Source organism: Natrix helvetica (assembly GCF_964273705.1).
Source record: "Natrix helvetica genome assembly, chromosome: 1".
Taxonomy (NCBI): Eukaryota; Metazoa; Chordata; class Lepidosauria; order Squamata; family Natricidae; genus Natrix; species Natrix helvetica.
This window is the reverse complement of record NC_138548.1, coordinates 118,564,503-118,583,910: the sequence shown is the minus strand read 5'-3', so window position 1 is coordinate 118,583,910 and position 19,408 is coordinate 118,564,503. Positions and strand designations below refer to the sequence as shown.

At 38.0% G+C, this 19,408-nt stretch overlaps 1 protein-coding gene and 1 pseudogene across 2 annotated transcripts in view; both read right to left on the bottom strand.

Annotated features, from left to right (window-relative positions):
- Positions 1–19,408, bottom strand: part of LOC309389280 (acyl-CoA (8-3)-desaturase-like) — a 176,086-nt pseudogene that overhangs the window by 153,572 nt on the left and 3,106 nt on the right. The gene's annotated exons all lie outside the window — the stretch shown is intronic.
- On the bottom strand, positions 4,961–18,214 carry LOC309382958 (acyl-CoA (8-3)-desaturase-like). Its single transcript, XM_081934948.1, has 11 exons — positions 18,104–18,214; positions 16,245–16,442; positions 15,769–15,870; positions 13,974–14,102; positions 12,338–12,398; positions 10,412–10,485; positions 9,204–9,301; positions 7,829–7,925; positions 6,197–6,276; positions 5,951–6,076; positions 4,961–5,148 (listed from the first exon to the last, which is right to left on the bottom strand). The coding sequence occupies exons 1-11, from the start codon at positions 18,164–18,166 to the stop codon at positions 5,058–5,060; spliced, it is 1,119 nt and encodes a 372-aa protein (XP_081791074.1). The 5' UTR covers positions 18,167–18,214; the 3' UTR covers positions 4,961–5,057.

The following is a 19,408-nucleotide window of genomic DNA, read 5'->3' as shown; positions in this document are numbered from 1 at the left end:
CTGGGGTTTGTTAACCATAAATGTCCCTTTGTCTCTAGGATCCCTTGAATTGCGTGGCTGGTATAGATAGTGGTAGGCTGTCCGAAGGTTAATTTATTAGTTTCCTCCATCAGGAGAGCCGTAGCGGCCAGGATTTTGAGACAATGTGGCCAGCCTTTTGCAACGCAATCCAACTGTTTGGATAGATAAGCCACAGGTTGTTGCCAACTTCCCTTTTCTTGCGTCAGGACTCCCAGAGCCATATTGCCTTTTGAGTCCACAAAGAGATTAAAAGGTTTTTCTAGATTGGGGAGTCCCATTACCGGAGCCTAAGATAATTCTGATTTTAGGGCTTTGAACGCCCATTTCTGTTCTAAACCCCAAACAAAGGGTTCTTTTCACCACCACCCCCTTTGTGGATGCATAAAGAGGTTTATCTAGAAGCCCGAAATTTGGAATCCATATTCTGCAATATCTTGCCGCACCCCAAAATCCCCATAACTCTTTCCTAGTCATTGGTTCCGCAATTCGGCACACAGGTTCTTTTCGCTCGTGTCCTATTGCTCTCTGTCCTCGACTTATGGTGTACCCTAGGTATTTAACTTGGGGCTTTACCAGCTGAGCTTTTTGCCTTGAGGCACGATATCCCTTGTCCATTAACAGATGAAGCAGTTGATTGGTATTTTCTTAACAAGTCTCCCTCGTCTGTCCGGTTACTAAGATATCGTCTACATATTGGAGTAGCACAACTCCATCTTTGCAAGGCTGGAAATTTTCTAGGTCTGAGGCTAAGGCTTCACCAAAAAGGGTAGGTGAATTTTTAAATCCTTGGAAAAGCCTAGTCCAAACATACTTTCTTCCTCTCTGTGAATCATAAATCTTGATCTCTCGAGTCAATTCTTCTATTCTGTCCACTTCCTTGTCCCCTTATTCTGACTTCAAGTCTCTTGGGACACTCTAGTATCCAGTGCCTTCTTCCTTACACCAATTTCATTGACGTCTGCCCTGGGTTTTGGAGTTATTTGACAATGCAACTGTCAGCAATTCAGCTTTACATTGCATCCTGTCATCTTTCTTCCTTTTTTCTACTTTGTCTCTATTCACAATGACCCTTCATGCAATTTCCATTAATTGGCTCATGTTCATTCCTAAGGCCCCTTCTGTCCTCTGGCCAAGCTGGTAGCTTTAACTAGAGCCTTACAGCTGGCTGTAAGACTAACAGTAAATATTTACACAGATAGCAAATATGCCTTTGGAATCTTGCACACCCATGGAGCTTTATGAAAGGAAAGAGGATTACTAAATGGAAAGGGGTGAATTATTAAGTATGGCCCATAAATTTTAGAATTATTGGAAGCAGTCTGGCAGCCAAAAGAAGAAGCAGTCATACATGTCAAGGAGCATTCTAAGGAAGACACTCTTTATGCGAAAGGGAACCGGGCTGCAGATAGGGCTGCTAAGGAAGCTGCCCTATGACACTCAGAATGAACAGCTTCCCTAATTCTGATGTCTCCATCCATACCCACTTCCTCACCCTCTTATACACCTGGGGACAGGGCATGGGCTAAGTTTATTGGAGGCAAGGAGGGGAATGATGGGTGGTGGAGGTTAGAGAGCACATTTATTGTACCAGATACACCTCTAAAGATTATTTAAGAAATACATGTTGGCACACATTGGGGGTCAAAAGCACTGGTAGATTTTATGACATGCTGTGTAGTAGACAAGGGTCTCTATTCCGCTATTTTCAAGCTGTAGCAGCTTTTCTGATCTGTGCCAGAAATAATCCAAAAGTAGACAAGTGCCCACCCATATTTATTTATTTATTTATTTATTTATTTATTTTATCAGACTTATTAGTCGCCCCCTCTCCCCACAGGGACTCGGGGCGACGTACACAAGCAACGGTCTACGTCTAACTTAAAGGCAACTACCCAGGGACAATTTGAGAAATAGATTTCACTGTATTACCTAGAAAGTAAGGTTTTAAGTATGTTTGGGACTAGAATATACCTTCACAGCATGGCCTGTTATCTGCTTTTGTTTGCAGGACTAATAAAGAGCATGAAGTAGTAAACGTCCTACTGGAAGAAATTATTCCTAGGTTTGAGCTGCCAAATAGTATATCGTTTGATTGTGACCCATATTTCACAGCTAGGTTTGTGTGAACTGTTAAGCATCACTTGAAAGTTTTACTCAGCCTACCACCTGGCAAGTAGTCCTATGGGAAAATTGTAATGATATACAAAAACAACAGCTAGCTAAGCTATGTCAGGAGGCTCACCTGTTCTCATGGCAAACTTTGCCACTCACGTTGTTAGGGCTTCACATACGGCACTAAAAGTGGAAGGCCTGGCATCTTGGATACATTACTTCCAGAGTGAAGAAATAACCACAATCTGTCCTTCCTGATTCTTGAACTGTGCAGTCTGTGACGTCCTCAATAGCAGAACTGGGACTTAAGTTATTGTTCTGGAATCAAAAGCCTCCAGAACCATAGTTGAGTGAGAGGAGAACTGCGATCTCCCATAAGTGTTTTCTCAATTAGAAAATTTCCCCAAAAGGTATTTGTAGCTACCCACACTAGAATTAGGAGTTACCCAATTATTACCACTAGCTGATTGGTGCGTCTGTGTGTGTGAAGGCTAAGATATTAAGACAAATAGACTTAACAACTGTCAGGATGAGACCATATGATTTGCTATGTATCTGTGGTCTTCCCACCCACCTACAGTATAATATGCCCACTTTACCTGAAAGAAAGATTGGAAACCATAGGAATCTTGAACAATTCAGAAAGTACCTGAAGAATACCAACCCCTTACTTTGTTCCATGGGCTCTGGTCCTTCAATAATGCTTTGTATCATATACAAGCAGTGGAGGAAATCCTAGCTAATGAGACTGCTGCAGCAAAAGAACAAGAAGCCATTCAGACAATGACAGTTCAGAATAGAATGGCTCTAGATATGATATTGGCATCATAAGGAGATGTGTGTGCACTACTTGTGCAACAATGCTGTGTGCATTTCTGGACAAATTCCAGAATTCCACAGCTGAACTACGCACATCACAAAGATAGCTGCAACTCCCCGCCCCCCCCCCGCACCCCATGGACGAATGGAAAGACTAGTGGCATTGACTGACAGGATGGTTGCCTGATTTCACTGGTTAAGTACCTAATAATGACCCTGGCAGGCATAGTGATTGTTCTCATAATCACCTGTTGTGCATTACAATGCTTTCTGTTTTGCCTTTCCACCTATAAGCAAACTATGAGGTCCCCCAGTACACAGATATTGATGTTGGGTGAATCTTGGAAAATTAGATCATTTTCAGATTCAAAGGGGGGGGGGAATGATGGGCTGGCTGCTAAAATAAGGTCATGGCACACACATGAAAGTAAATCAGGAAGACTGTAATTGGGGGGGGGGTCTGTCTGTCTCATAAGAGCAAAGAATGCTTATCAACAGGAAATATGCATATGTAAAGCTTGTAGCAATTATAGGTAGCTAGAAAGCTGATAAAAAGTAACAAGGATTAGACAACTTGCAGACCTCAGCCAAAAGTTAGCAATGGAGATGGGCTGCAGCAAATGAAATGTGTATTAGGTAACTCCTGGGGCATTCACTAGCCAAGGCTTAGGAATGGGACAGACATAGACCAGTAGAACAAATTGTAGAATTATTGCTAAAATGTTTATTAGATGATATTATTTCACCTTGCCCCGCCTTCTCCTTTAGTGAAAATGTATAAAGCTTTCGTAATCCTTTGTTCTTGGTTCTTGGCCTTTTGACTAGAAACCCTGGGAGTACTCTAATAAAAAGCAATCAGAAAACCTGGACCTCGTGTCTGGCATCCATCATTGGCTTTGGCACCACGCTCAGACCCAAATTGGGGACAACAATATGCATTTGAAAGACAAAGGAACTCTTTTGAAGACAGCAAAGTCCACATTTTGAACAGAGATGACCGTTGGCTTGAAAGAGGGGGTCAAAGAGGCCATGTATGTCAAAATTGAACATCCCTCTCTCAACAGAGGGGAAGGAATATGACATCATCTATCTCCAATCTATAACACAGTCCTTTCAACAGTTCCAATAAGGCTCCACACCCATTTGTACCACTCAGGTGTCCCTGATGACACAGAGAAACCTCCAGGTGGCCCTTAATCAGAGCTGGTATTCAGCAGGTTCTGAGCAGTTTGGGAGAACCGGTAGCAGAAATTTTGAGTACATTGGAGAACTGGTAAATACCTCTGACTGGCCCTGCCCCCATCTATTATCTGCCTCCCGACTCCCAGCTGATGGGGAGGAAATGGGGATTTTGCAGTAACCTTCCCCTGGAGTGGGGAAGCTGGAACTTGGGAGGCAGAGAATAGATGGGGTCAGGGCCAGTCAGAGGTGGTATTTACCCGTTCTCTGAACTACTCAAAATTTCTGATACCAATTCTCCAGAACTGCTCAGAACCTGCTGAATACCACCTCTGTCACCCTCCCAGTCCAAGAAGAAGCCCCTAGAATGAAGAAAAGGACAGAAATATAAACATGCATGGTCATCTTGGTGATATTATTTGTTTGGTGGTGCAAGATACCTTTTCATTACTCTTATTATTAATGAATGTGGAAGAATTAGTAGATTTCTCCCAGTATTGGAAGCCCTGGGTGAGAGAAACATCAAGTAAATAATATGGAATTTCCAAATGTTGAAAACAAAATAGAAGAAATATGGATTGATTTCCTAGCTGCTTTTTGTATCTGCTGATGCAATTTAATCTCATATCATAATCCAGAATCCACTGCAACAGGCATTAAGTTTATTTTCACAACCATTGCAAAACAGAGATCAAATGTAAAAATAAGAAACAAGGCAATTCAATGAAAAGTATTAAGAAACTTTATTTATTTATGATACATCCAAGACCCAGAAGCAGGAAAGGGGGTGGGTGTTGCTTGCAATGCTAATACTCATTAGGAAACATACCAAAAGTTGAGTCAAAGCCAAAAGGCTCTCCAGCATTCTGTTTCATTCACAAATTACTCTAGGTTTTCTATGTCCATCTCAGATCTATCTTGTCTCTTCACCCTTGTTGAATGTAGATTTTAGAATTTTGTGTTTTCTGTTCAAGATGATATGCTTTGAACCAGATTTCACCCGCAACCTTCAAGGAACTGAAAATAACAGAAAGTAAGTTTCTCTTCATTGCCATGAGAGTTAAGTCGTACTTAGAAAAAGGCTGCCTCTGATTCAAGCAGAAAAGTGAATTCAAGTGCAGTAAATTGACGACAGAAAGAGTAGCACAAAAATCTCTCAGTGAGTGATACTTATCCTTTTAGGTATTTGACATGTCTTGACAGTATCTCTAGCTTGCATAGTCTGCCTATCTTTAGGAGGCCACCTGGGTGTGTAATTTTCATGCAAGCAATATGGAAATAGTTTGCCATTGACTGTTTCTAGGTTCTTTTTGCAGCTTAACAGTCCAGCTTACATCCTTTTCTTGATGGCTTCTATCAAATATTACCAACTTAGATTCTGCTTTATCTTTTTTCAAGATCACCCAGGAACAGCTGGGTGCTGCCGTCTGTGCAAGGCTCTTTGATGTTAACTGATAACTAATTATTTAATACTAAATAATTTTATAAAAGATGCATGTGATACAACACATGCTTAAGGACTAACATCTCTCTCTACTATTAGGCTGATTTTTATTCTTAAAGGATCTACATCCAAAATTGTTCTTCTTATTAGCAGTTTAATACTTTGCACACCAGATCGCTTTTGCTCAGTTGACATATTCACATATCTATAAGTATGGCTATATAATTGCATGTTCTCCTTTCCCCGACTCTTGAGAGCAAAGCCATGCAGATCCTTCATTTGATTTGATTCATTTGATCTGTTGGGCTAATCTTTAAATGTTGAATGTTTCCTAGATCCCCAACTCCTCTTCTGGCCTGATAGTCTGATACTTACTACACAATGTCAGCAAAGCCAGTGAAGAGAGGTTTTGACTGATATTCAATACCATGTTTAGCACACATGGATTTCACCAAAGGAGCCACCTTCCAAAAGTTGTGCCGAGGCATCGTAGGGAAGAGACTATAGGCAGAAAGGAAGGCAAAGAAGTTGTGATACTTTGCTATCTTTTTGCCTTATTCAAACTATGAAGCAGTTTCCCACTGATAGCTTAAAATCTTATTGCCTTAAATCAGTACTCACTGGTGCTCAATTTGAAAATTCAGGTGCCCAGTTACCCAGTCATTGAAAAAAGATTGATTCACATTGCAGGCTGACTGAACCTGGGAGAAGAGAGAAAGACAGGTTTTAGTCCAGACATACTGTGAATGAAGGAAGATCAAGCAAATGTCCACAATATATATTTATATTTGTCCATGATTTATATTTATATTCATGTTGGTTGGTTTGTATGTAGTGGTATATAACTACTATTTCTAGACAAACATATTGAATTTGGGAAATCTTAAATTATATTACCCTAATAGTAGAGTTTAAATACTCATTTGTTATCAAATCTGATAGTCACCAGAGTACAGTTTTGAAAATATGGAGAATTAAAATATAATTCTAGTAATATACTTATTTTTCATTTTGTGAAACATTTCTTTTTAATAGTTACTTTCAAATCTTCCCCTTACTTATTCCAGACTGAAACAAGTTGTCTGGTATGATTTGAACTCACAGGCCTCCTTTTCTAAAAAGAATGTCCTGGGACAGTTGACATCATGGTGAGAACGGCTGGAAAATAGCGAGGCTCTGCTGAGCCGCATGAAATCCAACCAGTAAATGCTGATGGGAGACCTTATAGCTATCCTGGAGGGACAGTGAAGGAAGGAAAGGCTCTTTGCTGACCATGAGAAACTTACAATTTACTCGTTAGGTGCAAAGCAAGTTCTCCCGAATGACAGCAGGGACAACTGCCATTTTTGGGCAGTCACGAAGGTGGGGCAACTGGGACAGTAAAATGTGTGCAGGAGTGATATTGAAGCAGAACAGTGTTGTGGCTGTGTGAGGAAATTTGTGGTTTTTCAAAAGTTCTTTCAGAAATGCCCCTTTCCAGAAAAGATTGATCAACAGTGGGGCTGAAAAAGAAGGGGGTAGTTTTGTCAAGCCTCCACCCCCTGAAACAGTGGCGGATAAGCACAGAGCTGAAAGAGATCCAAAATAAGATATATTAACTATTTGGTTATTTGGATACTCTAAATGCTAAAAGAAGAAAAGCAGAGGAGCCATCTAAGGATTTAATAAACTCTTATTTGGATTAAAATTTGGTTCCAGAACTTAAAAAGAATATGGTGTAAACAAAGGAAACTAAGGAAGAGAAGTAGAAGAGAAACAGTGCAACATCAGTTACTTTCAAATCTTCCCCTTACTTATTCCAGACTGAACCAAGTTGTCTGATATGATTTGAACTCACAGGCCTCCTTTTCTAAAAAGAATATCCTGATCTGGATGAAAACCAGATGCTGGAAATGGACAAGAGAGAAATGATTCCTGCCCTGGCAAGTTTCTCTTTCAGTTAGTGCTATTATCTTAAAATGGAATCTCATTTCCATTTTTATGAAGTCCAAACAAAAGCAAGGGCAATCATAATCTATAAGAAAAGGCATAGCATTTCTAAACACACTTCAAACTTTTCTATCATAAGAAAAGCACTGTAAAAGAAATAATAATAGGTAAAAATAACATCAAAAAAGGAATTCAGTTTTCACATGTGCAAACTTTAATTGATTATTATGGATCTGTGAATTATTGTCATATAATAAAATTATGCAGACAAGCTAAAGTTTAATCATATACAGCCATCAATTTTATCTCCCAGATCTCTCTTACCTGTGTAGAGAACCAATCCATGTTTTTATCATGATCGATGGGCATAGGAAGATGACTCGTCTGTGATATCCATGTAAATATAATACTCTCAAGAATACTGAGAGACAGAAATGAGGCAAAGTCAGGCAAATTAGGCAAAGTGAAACTATATCTACACAAACAAGCCTTTTAAGTAGAATAGTGGGACAAATTTATTCATTTGTTTGTTAGGCTTAGAATGCAAGTCATTTACTAGACCAAATGATGACTTTCTATGGAAATCAATACATTTCTAACACTCCTCCAGTGACAATGAGATTCAAACCAAAGATCAGGACCCCCAATCATTCTGAGTTGGTGGACAAATTTGGAAATTTGACCAGATGCCATGGAAACTGATCCCAAATGGAGACTACAGAGTGGCTTGGCTGTATCCCAGATAGCTATTATAATGGCAATGATAGAGTTGAAGCCCACACATATGGAAGGTAGGAAAAGGATAATATAGAGCATGGGTCATCAACCTGGTCCCTACCGCCCACTAGTGGGCATCTGGGGATTCCAAGTGGGCGGTGGGGATTTCAAAGGTTAAAACCTCCTTTTGTGTGAGTGGGCAGGCAAGCGCAAGCGCGTGCACAAGCAAACACATGGGAAGAGGAAGGGGAGGAAACTTCTCCGGTCGCGCCTGAGCTGGTGGAGCACAGGCAAGCGCCGTCCCATCGCCAGGGATACAGTGAGTGAGGTGAATCACGTGGTTGCTCAGATCACACGGGCGCAGCCTGAGAAGACATTTCTGAGAAGAGAAACTTCTCCCGTTGGGCTGCGCCCGTGTGATCTGAGCAACCATGCAATTCACCTCACTCACTGTTTCCCTGGTGATGGGACGGTGCTTGCCTGCGCTTCACCAGCTCAGGCGCAACCGGAGAAGTTTCCTCAGTGAAGCTCCTAAAAGGGACGCGGGCTCAGCCTGCCAGGCTGCCACCGCTCCACTGAAGACGTTTCTTAGAAGAGAAACTTCTCCGGTCGCGCCTGAGCTGGTGAAGTGCTAGAAGGGGGGGGAGGAGCAGAAAAGACAAAAAGGAGAAAGAAAGGGAGAAAGAGGAGGTGGGGGATAGTGGGATCCTTGCTGCTTTCTGAGCTTGGTGGTTTTCTTACAGACATTTCATTACCAAACTAAGTAACATCATCACTGCTAGAAGGGAGTGGGGTTGTGGGGAAAGGAGGAGGAGAAGTCGAAGGACAAAACTGGTGGGCGGTAAGGAAATTTTTCCATCAAGAAAGATCCATTAGTGGGCGATAGGTAGAAAAAGGTTGACTACCACTGATCTAGAGAATAGTCAGGGTCTGGGAAGGGATAGTGAAACACAAAGAAAATAGTACATATGATGAACAGTACTTCAAAAGAAAGAGGTATCCCAAAACACCCTTGAATCCCAATATGGGGTTGAAGGCAAGAAAGAATCGGATAAAATATGCCAGAGTCCATGCCATTTCCTGTAGAAGAGAAGAGAAGGAATGGAGATTAGAATAGCATCTTTCCTTGCCCCAAGTAGACACCCTACATGGCATCTTACTGAGATCCAGATGTATATCTTCTGGAAACTCTGCTCTGTTTACTGCCCATTTTGACATACCCAGTTCTACCCTGGGTTCTTTTTTAATGGATTGACAGATTTAACTGATTGAAAAGAGCCATAAAAAAAATTCACTAGACAAAACTGAGTATGCTTGTGTTTTTTTTAAAGTACAATATTTTGAGCTCATGTCATTCCAGAAAGTGATAGAGATGGAGAGAAGTTTCTTTGCATGTTGTTATTAAGGGTTTTTTTAGTTAATCAGGGAAGACAATATTTTTATATAGTGATTATCAATACAACAGATCAGGTGTGTTTTAAGCACCAGTATTGCTCTGCGTATGGACCTGTTTAGCTCATAAAAACATTATTTTCAATAACTGACATGTTTATGTGATATCAGGTGAGAATGTGGAGATTTTATTAGCTTTGATTATTGCACAAAATTTCAGCCATTTTTAATTTGTGTACTTGACAAGTGTGCATGGCAAATTCCCACTTTAAACAAGGCTGGAAAAGTCTTGTCTCCTATCTTCTATATTAGAAAAAAATAAGCCCAACCCCATTTCCAATCCCTCTAGATATTTTTTTTAAAAAAGATGAACCATAACTTTATAGTTTTATTCAAGCCACCATAAATCATTTTTAATCAAAGCCCTCATAATCACTATTTGAGAAAACTAGATTGTAATTCTTGTACATTCTTAGTTCAATCATTTTCCAGTTGCCTCTAATGTTTCCCCAACATGCCTTCTATATGTTTGTTTTCCCAGGCAAAAATTGAATGCCTTCTTCATAAAAGGCCTTTTGATAGCCAGCAATAGTTCATCTGGAAGCACTTTGGAATTGGGTGACATTGATTTTCCCATTAACAATATCCCATGCAAACTTTTATATACACCTAAAAATGGTTTAGTCTTTTCAAATCCTCTTAAGGAAATAAATTCTAAACCTAAAGACATACCATGGGGGGAGGGGTGTCTCAGTATTGCATTATTTAATATTTGGTATGGATCATTTGTGTACTCACCCTCCAGAGCTTGCGTTGGAATATGAAGTACAATGAGTAAACTTGAAAAGTGGGCACTATCATCAGTGGCAATGCTGCAGAAGGAAACAAGATGCATATAACCATTAACTGTCCTTTCTAAACATAAAAGAAGCATCAACCACACCCCTGAAATAATTTGTATCTACCATTTCATTTAACAATTATAATTGTACTTGAGAATCTCATCATCAAAAATAAATCAATTCCAAAACTTGTATGTGGCAGACACTGCCTGAATTGTGCCACTCAAACTATTTGTGCTGGCTCCATTAGAACCAATTGACTAGAATACACTTGAATGAGCTAAAGGAAGCTCTGTTATTCCTTGTGATAAGTGGACAATACTATCTTACTCTATTCGGATTTATTTAGAGGAAAGCCCTGGTAAATCCAGTGAGACCAGCTTTCAAGTGTTTATATATTCATTCATAAGAGACATCTTGTAAAACTGCCCATCTTGTAAAATACAACTCTGGGTGACTTACAACAATATAAAACCTAAAACTAGAGATAGGGCAACCTACTAGTATATATAAAGAGAGCAAACCCCACTACTTCTAGCACCGATGATGTTACCAAATTGGGTAATGAAATGTCTGCAAGAAAATTACTGGCCTCAAGCAGCACACAAATATTCTCTTCTATTGAAATCACCTGAATAAAAGGCATTTTTCCTTCAAAAGAGGGGAGGGGTTAATAGTCCAGAGGAAAAGAAGCATAGGGGCACAACAAGGAAAGTTGCAAAATACAGAATACAATATTGTAATAGAATATAATAATTGTAATAATTATAATAAATGTAATTAATGTAACAATATAGAAATAGTAATAGAATAAAATGTAAAGTAGAGGAAATAGGAAACATACTTACACTTGTAAGTTACAAATTTTACGTTTATAGCTTGGGTTTTTTTCTTAATAAAATATCTCCCTAACCTTTATAGGAAGGTTTTTTTTTAAACTTGTTCAGTCCAACAAGTTAGTGGTTCTTGAAACTCAGACTCAACACTTAATCTAATTGAAGAGAGTTTTTTTTAAAAAAAATACTTATGATAGAGATTCCCTCTGAACTGCTGTAAGCAGCTAGTTGTGATGCCACTAGCTTGACTGGCTTCAATAAAGGATGGACCAAGTCATGGAGTTCATGAGATTCAATGGTTATTAGCTTGGATGGCAGTGTGGTAGCTTTCAAAGGCCATCTGAAGGAAGACCAGTGGATTTCCTTGGTTGGTTATTGTGAGAATGGACTGCTGAACTTGATGGGCCAAGGGTTAGATCCAGCAGGCACCATTTATGATCTTATGAATAAAGCAGTTTCAAAAAGAAAAACAACTGCTGGTGAAGAGGTTGGACTATATTCTCCATTATGTTCCTGTCTCTCTTCCATGGCAATTTTCTTCCACAGTAATTTGATTTATGGATGCTCCTCAGTTGTGTCTATAGAGCATCAAATAATTGAGCAGTTGCATGAGAAAGTGCAATACCCTCTCCAGGTTGGCATTTCTCTCTTTGCACTGTTTAGGCATAGTCTGTTTCTGAAGGTATGGACTGAGAATCAGGATGTCTCCCTCCACCTTAAATATGTATATTAAACTCATGGGAATCTGTGTGTTCTCAGAAAGGAAAGATTTCCTCCTCATTCTCTGCAATGTTCTGTAGTTGCTACCACGGCTCTTCTTCTTCCCTCCTCCTCTTTATCTTATCATTATCATTTATCTTATTAAGAGTTGATATTAATCTAAACTGTGGGGGGGATTATGTAGAATGCATATATATAATCTGCCCATGAGCTCATGGTTGAAAAGATAAGAGTCCAAAGATGATGTGAAAGTTGTTTTTTTGACAGAAGAAAAAGTTCATTTGGAGTTTAACAGGAGGTAGGGGGAGAAAAGATACGGTACTCACTGAAGAAAAAATATTGATGCTGATAGTTATAAGGCATGTATTTCTTTTTCTGCAAACCCAACTGTAAAAGAAAGACATGAAAAAAGTAAATAACTTTCAATAGGTAATTATAACTTAAGGCTCCATTTCTATAACATCCTTTTCATCTGTTCTGTGAAATAAATTCTCAGGCAGGAAAAAAGCAAAAAAATAAAGTGAGATGTACATAGCTGTCACAATAATAAATTGTAATTGTGGTAGTTAAAATAGATTGCAGTTTTATTTTCAAATATTCCAGGTGCAGAAACACATGGCAGAGCGAGATAGCTTTTAAAATTAAGCCCTGCATAGAAATACAGAAAGAATAGTCTTAAACTTAGATTTCTTAGTCAGGAAAGGAAGCTGTCCCCTTAGGTAGCAGAAACACTAGATAAACTTTTACTAATCTTCCCATTAGTAGAAGGCCCCAAAGGAAAGTATTACTGATGGACCTGGATCTGATGGGTTCAAAGTGTTCCATTGTCCCAATATCAGCTCTTCAGCCACACCATCCTATAGCCACCAAAATAAATGTCTTGTCTGGTTTCAGAAGAGGTGAATTAAAAAGGGAATCCAGAATTTCAGCTAAATAGGCAGCTTCTTCGTTTTGGTATTTTTACTGACTGCCACATCCTCAGAACCTCACAACCATCAGAGATAGAATATTTTCTACCAGTATTTCTGCTTGTGAGGCATAAGTAATTCTATATTTTCTTTGTTTGAAGAAACAGCCAAGGCAGAATATGCTTATCAAATCTGAAACAATCCACTGAGATAATTCACACAATAGTCAATCCAATCCATAACATTAACCAGAGAAAGAGCAAAAGGGAACAAACAAAGAGATGCTTAAGCTCCATACCACCCTCCATCTTTTAATCTATCCTATTCCTATACAAACTGCCAGGATTTTAGGACAGGAAGACAATCTGTTACTTTGCTTCCCTAACACAACTTCTCAGGATTGCGCTCACATGGCCATAAAAACTTGCTGCTTTCCTCAGAATCCTTTTGTACATGATTGTTCAGTCAATCCCGTGAGCTAATTCCTTCAATAATCCAGTTCATAATATTCATCTATAGCTATAAACTACCATAAGAGAACCAGTTTTAAGGCATCAGGCTAGAAACTGCAAGATTGTGAGTTCTAGTCTCTCCTTGGACAATGCCACCCAGCCTTAGAAAGCAGAGGTCCATATGAGTGGTGGGATTCAAACTTTTTTTACTACCGGTTCTGTGGACATGGCTTTGTGGGCATGGCAGGGGAAAGGATATTGCAAAATCCCCATTCCCTCCCCACTCTCAAAATTTCCACTTCCGGTTCTCCAGAACCTGTCAGAACTTCCTGGATACCACCTTTGGTCCATATAGAGAAATACACTTTTGTTATGGCCACCTTGGGTGAACATTTTGTCCAACCCTACTAATCTACTATCTCAATGAAATCTGTCTTATCAAACGCTGCTAATAAATATAAATAATAAACCCAGTAGACTGTGTTCAACTCTAACAAATTGACAATGAAATGGCTTAACAGTTGCTGTTCTGAATGCTGATCTGAAAGGAGAATGGCCAGGGTTCAGTAAAATCTGTTCTCATCTAAGCAGTTGCTTCTTACCTCCAAAGAAAGTGTTTCCCCTAATGACAAAATAAAGGGATGAAATGAAACATCTGGGTCCTTCTCGAAACAGTTGGGTTTAGCATGATGCTGGGAATGGTGCAAAGACCACCAATTAGCTGAAAGCCCCTGTAGAGGAAGAGTGAAAGAAAGCATTCAGGCTCTTGTAAAAGATTGCTTGACTATTTAGTGCTCTGCTTTGAAGAGGTAATACAGGGGAGATTCCACTGAACCTTTGAATCAGATTTTCAAATAACTTTGAGATGTTGAATCAGCTGACTCTGAATTATCTTGGAGAGGTTCAAAACAGTTTGAAGATTAAATGCACTTTTTAGCTTTGAAGAATCTCAAGCATTCATTGCATATGTGGACAAAACTGGGGGTTAATTTTGAGTACTGTAATAAATTCCCTGATATTAACATGACTAGGTGGCAAATGCGTTTTATCACCTTTCAAAACCCTGCCTGTCAAAGCACTGGAAGAGGTGCTGCTCTGCTATTTAGGTATTTAGAGAGATTCACGTATGGGGAGAAACAGAAAACAAAATAGAGACCTACACCTATTCTGCTCTATCTCTCTTTTAATGAGTCTTACTTTTTCTTGCTTCCATACCATTTTATTCTTAATTTTTCTTCAACTCACCTGTAGTATAGTCCCTATTAGCTTTGGGTCCAGTATTTTCCATCCTTTGTCACTGGCATTTAATCAGGCTTATTGATCAGGGAATTTTATCACTGGCATTTAATCAGACAAAAGCAGGTGAAAATAACACCTGATATGCTCATCTAATTTCACTGATAATTTTGATACAAAGATTTTAATAGCAGTGTTAGGAAATAGATTATAGCAAAATGATAACATTTGTTACTAAGAATGTTCAAGCAGTATAAAAAAAACTAGGCATGCAACAGATGATATAGGATTTACTGTAGATATAATAGACTTAAAATAAAGGACAACTTGTAATCTCATTATTAGATGCTGAAAAACTTTTGATAAAATACACAAAGAATTCATGTTTATTATCTGTCTGTCTGTCTGTCTATCTATCTATCTATCTATCTATCTATCTATCTATCTTTCTTTCTTTCTTTCTTTCTTTCTTTCTTTCTTTCTACCTTTATGGCTGTGTGTGTATGTTCCAGCATAACTCAGGAATGCCTTTAGCAATTTCAACCAAACCTAATACACAGATGACTTTATGTCTGGAAACTCTGTTGGGGTAAGACACCCCAACATCCCCTCAGTGTGTGAGTGTGTGTGTGTGTGTGTGTATTCTAGCATCACTCTGGAATGCCTGGGCTGCTAAAATGAAAAAAAAAAGAATTACATCTATAGTGTCAAATCACAGTACTTTTGAAAGTGGTAGTTTGCATTTTGGATTCAAGTTCTCTTTAAGATACAGCCTATTGTGCCTTAAAATGGCATCTAATGTACAGCACAGTGCAGTTGCCATGGTAACAGCTTCACAGTACTCCATAAGGGGGCTTCTTTTGGTAAGGGGTATTGGTTGTAAATAAATACCCAGGGAACGCCGGTTTATCAGCTAGTATTAAATAGATTTGAAAATCCCTTGGAATTCATAAAATGGATTAAGAATATTATATCTGCTACTAAAGTAAAATTTAATGACATTTTCTCCCACTTTTCCATAATTTAGAGAAATTAGAAACAGATAAATAACACAACACATTTGATATATACTCATGAAACTTTTTCATTTATATTTGTAATATTCCATATTCTTTCCCTTCAATTCCGTGGAACATTCTAAGAATAATATACCTTACTTACCTTTAAATGGCACATTACAAATTCATGAAAATGGTGGTTCCATTTTGGATTACTGAAGACTGAAAGATGTCCCAAATCATGTTGTAGCCAGCCTGCTTGAGACTAAAAGAAAAGGGTGATTCGCCACAGAAGGACTACCTTTTGTGTCACTCCTACAACTTATATCCAATGGTAATAGCTATGCAAGAACTCCTGGGATAGATAAAATAAAGATTCATTCATTCTAGGATTTTTTTATTCAATCAAAGGGGCAGCCACCCAGAGAAGCATTCCAAACAGGATAGGCACAAGAAATCAATTCTACAATAGAACCACAGATGTAATTGAATGCAAGCTTCTCAAAGCGCATGACAATTGAATATGTGTTATTTTCTTTATAAAGAAACTATTTTAACTTGGTTGAAAGACAGTCTGCTGTAGGAAGCCAAACTAGCGGAAAATGCAATTTTAGCTAAAAATAAAGGCAAGAATATTACCTGAGCAAAGGTCATCAACACTGTGGCAATAAGAAAAGATGTCATAGATAGTCCAAAATACCACAAAACAAACCAGCCAGCAGCATCCAGTACTAAAATATGCAGAAGCATCAGGAAAAAGAACAATTGGTTTGGCTTGAAGAGTCCCATCTTTTTAACAGTGGACAGCAGTTCCCGAAAATCTTCTATTAATAATTGCTATGGGGAAAAATTCAGAAAATTTGCAGGAGTTTTGACTTTATGGATACAACATAGCTAGCCAGTGGCATCAACAGTTAACATCAAGAACTCTTGGTGTAATTGCCCTCCAAATATCCTTTTCCTTCCAAACTTTTAATACTCTTTCAAAAACATTAAATGCGGAAGAAAACAAATGAAAAATGGTTGCATAAATAAACTATTTTTCTACTTAGTGACTGCTAGACAAATTAGAGCTCATGTTTGGGATGCTAGAAATCAATGCCTATCTTATTTAATAATCTTGGCAAAAAGCACTAATGGGGAAACAGAAACAGGGGGGACGGAGGGAGATATATATATGATTTCATGGTATAGCTTGGTATAGTTTGGTAATGTATGGCTTTATTGAGTGTCCACAAGGCAGCACCAATTTATATATTCCTCCAATGCACATACTAATCTATAATTGGAGAATTACTAATTTAAGCAAACCACTGACTGTTGTGTTATTCAGTACTATTTTTATTTGTATAATTATTGTAAACTATTGGCACATTACATTCATTTATAGAATATATTTGTACTATATTTCAATTTCATTAATGTTTACTTAAATGTAGTATTTTATTACAATTATAAAATATGCAATTAATATTATGAATTAATATTAATTATTATTTCTGATTAACTGTTTATTGAACTCAATGGGGCTCTATTTACCTACTTTAATCACTTCATACAGCTGCCCACTCAATAACATTTAGCAGGTTACATCATTAGAAACCTATTGGCCAGAGGTCCCACCACAGGACATTCCCAAGCATGATCAATGCTATTTCAGGGCTCTGCCCACGCCTGAAATCTGACTTAAAAGGATCCAGATAAACCATTTTCTCTGGACTCCCTGAGGCTGCATTGCAATCACCTGCTTGTTAATCATATGAAAACAGGCTGGGATTAATTAGGCAGAGGCTGAGGAAGGCAGCCCAAAAGAACTGAGTTTACTTGCCCAATCTGATAGCCAACTACACTTTTAAAAATACCTTGGATCTTGTTTGACAGAATCAGATGAAAAATCATTTGATATGACATAAAATTAGGTTGCTCTACATGTGGAGGATGAAAAGGGTAAAACTGAGTACATTCACTCTACATTGGACACTAACTGGATATGTCTTGTTGAGATGACAGAAGCGTCATCGTGGGGGGAGGGGTTGTTTGGACTCAATTTGAATCTGTGGAGCCTAAAGAAGCAAACAGGGCTATCTCCATGTTATTCTCATCTGTGGATTAGAGTCTTGCTTACTTAGTGGAAGCAGACAGGGAGATGAGAGGAGGCCAAGCGTGAGTTATAGTGAAAACATCCTCCAGATATATTTGGGAAGAATCAAGTGTGGCTTCAGGGCAATGAGGTGGAAAGAGGAAGGGAATGAAATGGCAGATATTAAGATCACTTCATAATTTAAAGTCGGCTGAAGGAAATGGACTTTTACTGTTTTTATAAATACCAGGAGACAATGCAGAAAGATTGAGGAGCACCTTATAAAATCTCTTCTGTTGCCCTTAGTAGCAGATCAGTTTTAATGACAAAAGTGATCTTTGAGTCAACCCAATAATAACTAAAGGTTTGCAGTTTAACACCATAAGCCACTACCTCAATTTTCTGTCCCCCAACTTACATTTTTACTGGGTTCAAAGCTGGGCTGATCAGGTGCCAATTCCCCAATCAAAAGTGATGCCATGTGCTTCCTTACTAGGGTCTTGTCAAGGTGAAAGGCTGTAAAAGGATCCTAAAGCCAAAACATAAAGAAAAAAGGGGAAAAATATTATAATAAAGAACCAATTTAAAGTCAACCTGGAAGAAACACGAGTTGAGCTGAGTTGGGCTGAGTGGTTATCTTTATTCTCTCCAATTCAAAGCATGACAGACGTAATTCCCAGGAGGTGCTTGACCAAAGATATTGAAACACTTGCAAGAAATTAGCTCTGAAGTGTCATGATTATAATTATTAGAAAATGATTTTGGATTCAAGTAAAGTCTGGAGCAACAGATGACAAAGAAACTGCAGTGTTTTGCAGAAAATATCAAAGACAGAAAAATGTATAAATCACATAATTTAATTGTTTAATACTTTCTTTCTAGAAAGTAGTATTGATAGATAAGTTTTTCTCAGCAATATAAACCAGTTTTACTGCTTTACTCTGCAAAGAGAATTCCTGCTTTTCTGTTCTCATTTTAATTTATAGCTGGAACATGCACAATTTGCTTAGTACTGCCTTAACTTTTATTTAATTTTAAAGTTGAGAAAAATATATACTTCTTTTTAAAGACATTAATCATAAGTATAAACATAAAGAATGTAAAATTTTCAAAAATACAATATGTAGATCAGGTAAACAAATGGAAGAATCTGCTTAAGGCTTTGAAAAATAAAAGGGAAATACAAAAAACCAATCAAAATAATGATTTGGATAATAACTTTCCACTGGATCTAAAAAAGAGATCTGCTAAAGACTTGAAGTATCTTTGATACAACAAGAAAGATAACATCTGAATGAATTAAAAACAAAGAGTGTTCAAAGTAAAAGAAAGGAATATAAAGTTGTTCTGTTTGATCAAGATTAAAATAAAATATGCTTTTTATAAATCGCTTGCAAGTCTTTAGGGGCCTTTTGCTGACACCAGGACTGAAAGGTTGATCATCTATTGTTATACATATAGAAGGATGGTTTTGGAAAAGATAGACTTTTTTTGTAATTTTATAACAGGTAATAAGTTATCAAATTTCTTTTTACTTGGCATACTGAAGATTGGAAGTCACTTCTTTAAATATACTTCTTTTCTTTTTATTTCTTCTTCTTCTTTCCCTTTTGTTTTTCTATTTTTTCTTTCCATTTTTTAATGTATGTCAATGAAGACTCAATCATCCAGGCTAAAGGTGTCTAAAGGTGGAACTGGAACATGGAACGGAACAAACTTTGTT

Bases quoted from the DNA above. Each gene is read 5' to 3' on its own strand.
- LOC309382958 (XM_081934948.1), bottom strand. From the start codon at position 18,166: ATGGCATCACTTTTGATTGGGGAATTGGCACCTGATCAGCCCAGCTTT. The intron at 10,486-12,337 runs GTGAGTACCGTA...TTCCTTCTGCAG, and splicing joins GCATCAATATTTTTTCTTCA to CATTGCCACTGATGATAGTG. The intron at 6,077-6,196 runs GTGAGTACTGAT...TTCTGCCTATAG, and splicing joins AATTTTCAAATTGAGCACCA to TCTCTTCCCTACGATGCCTC.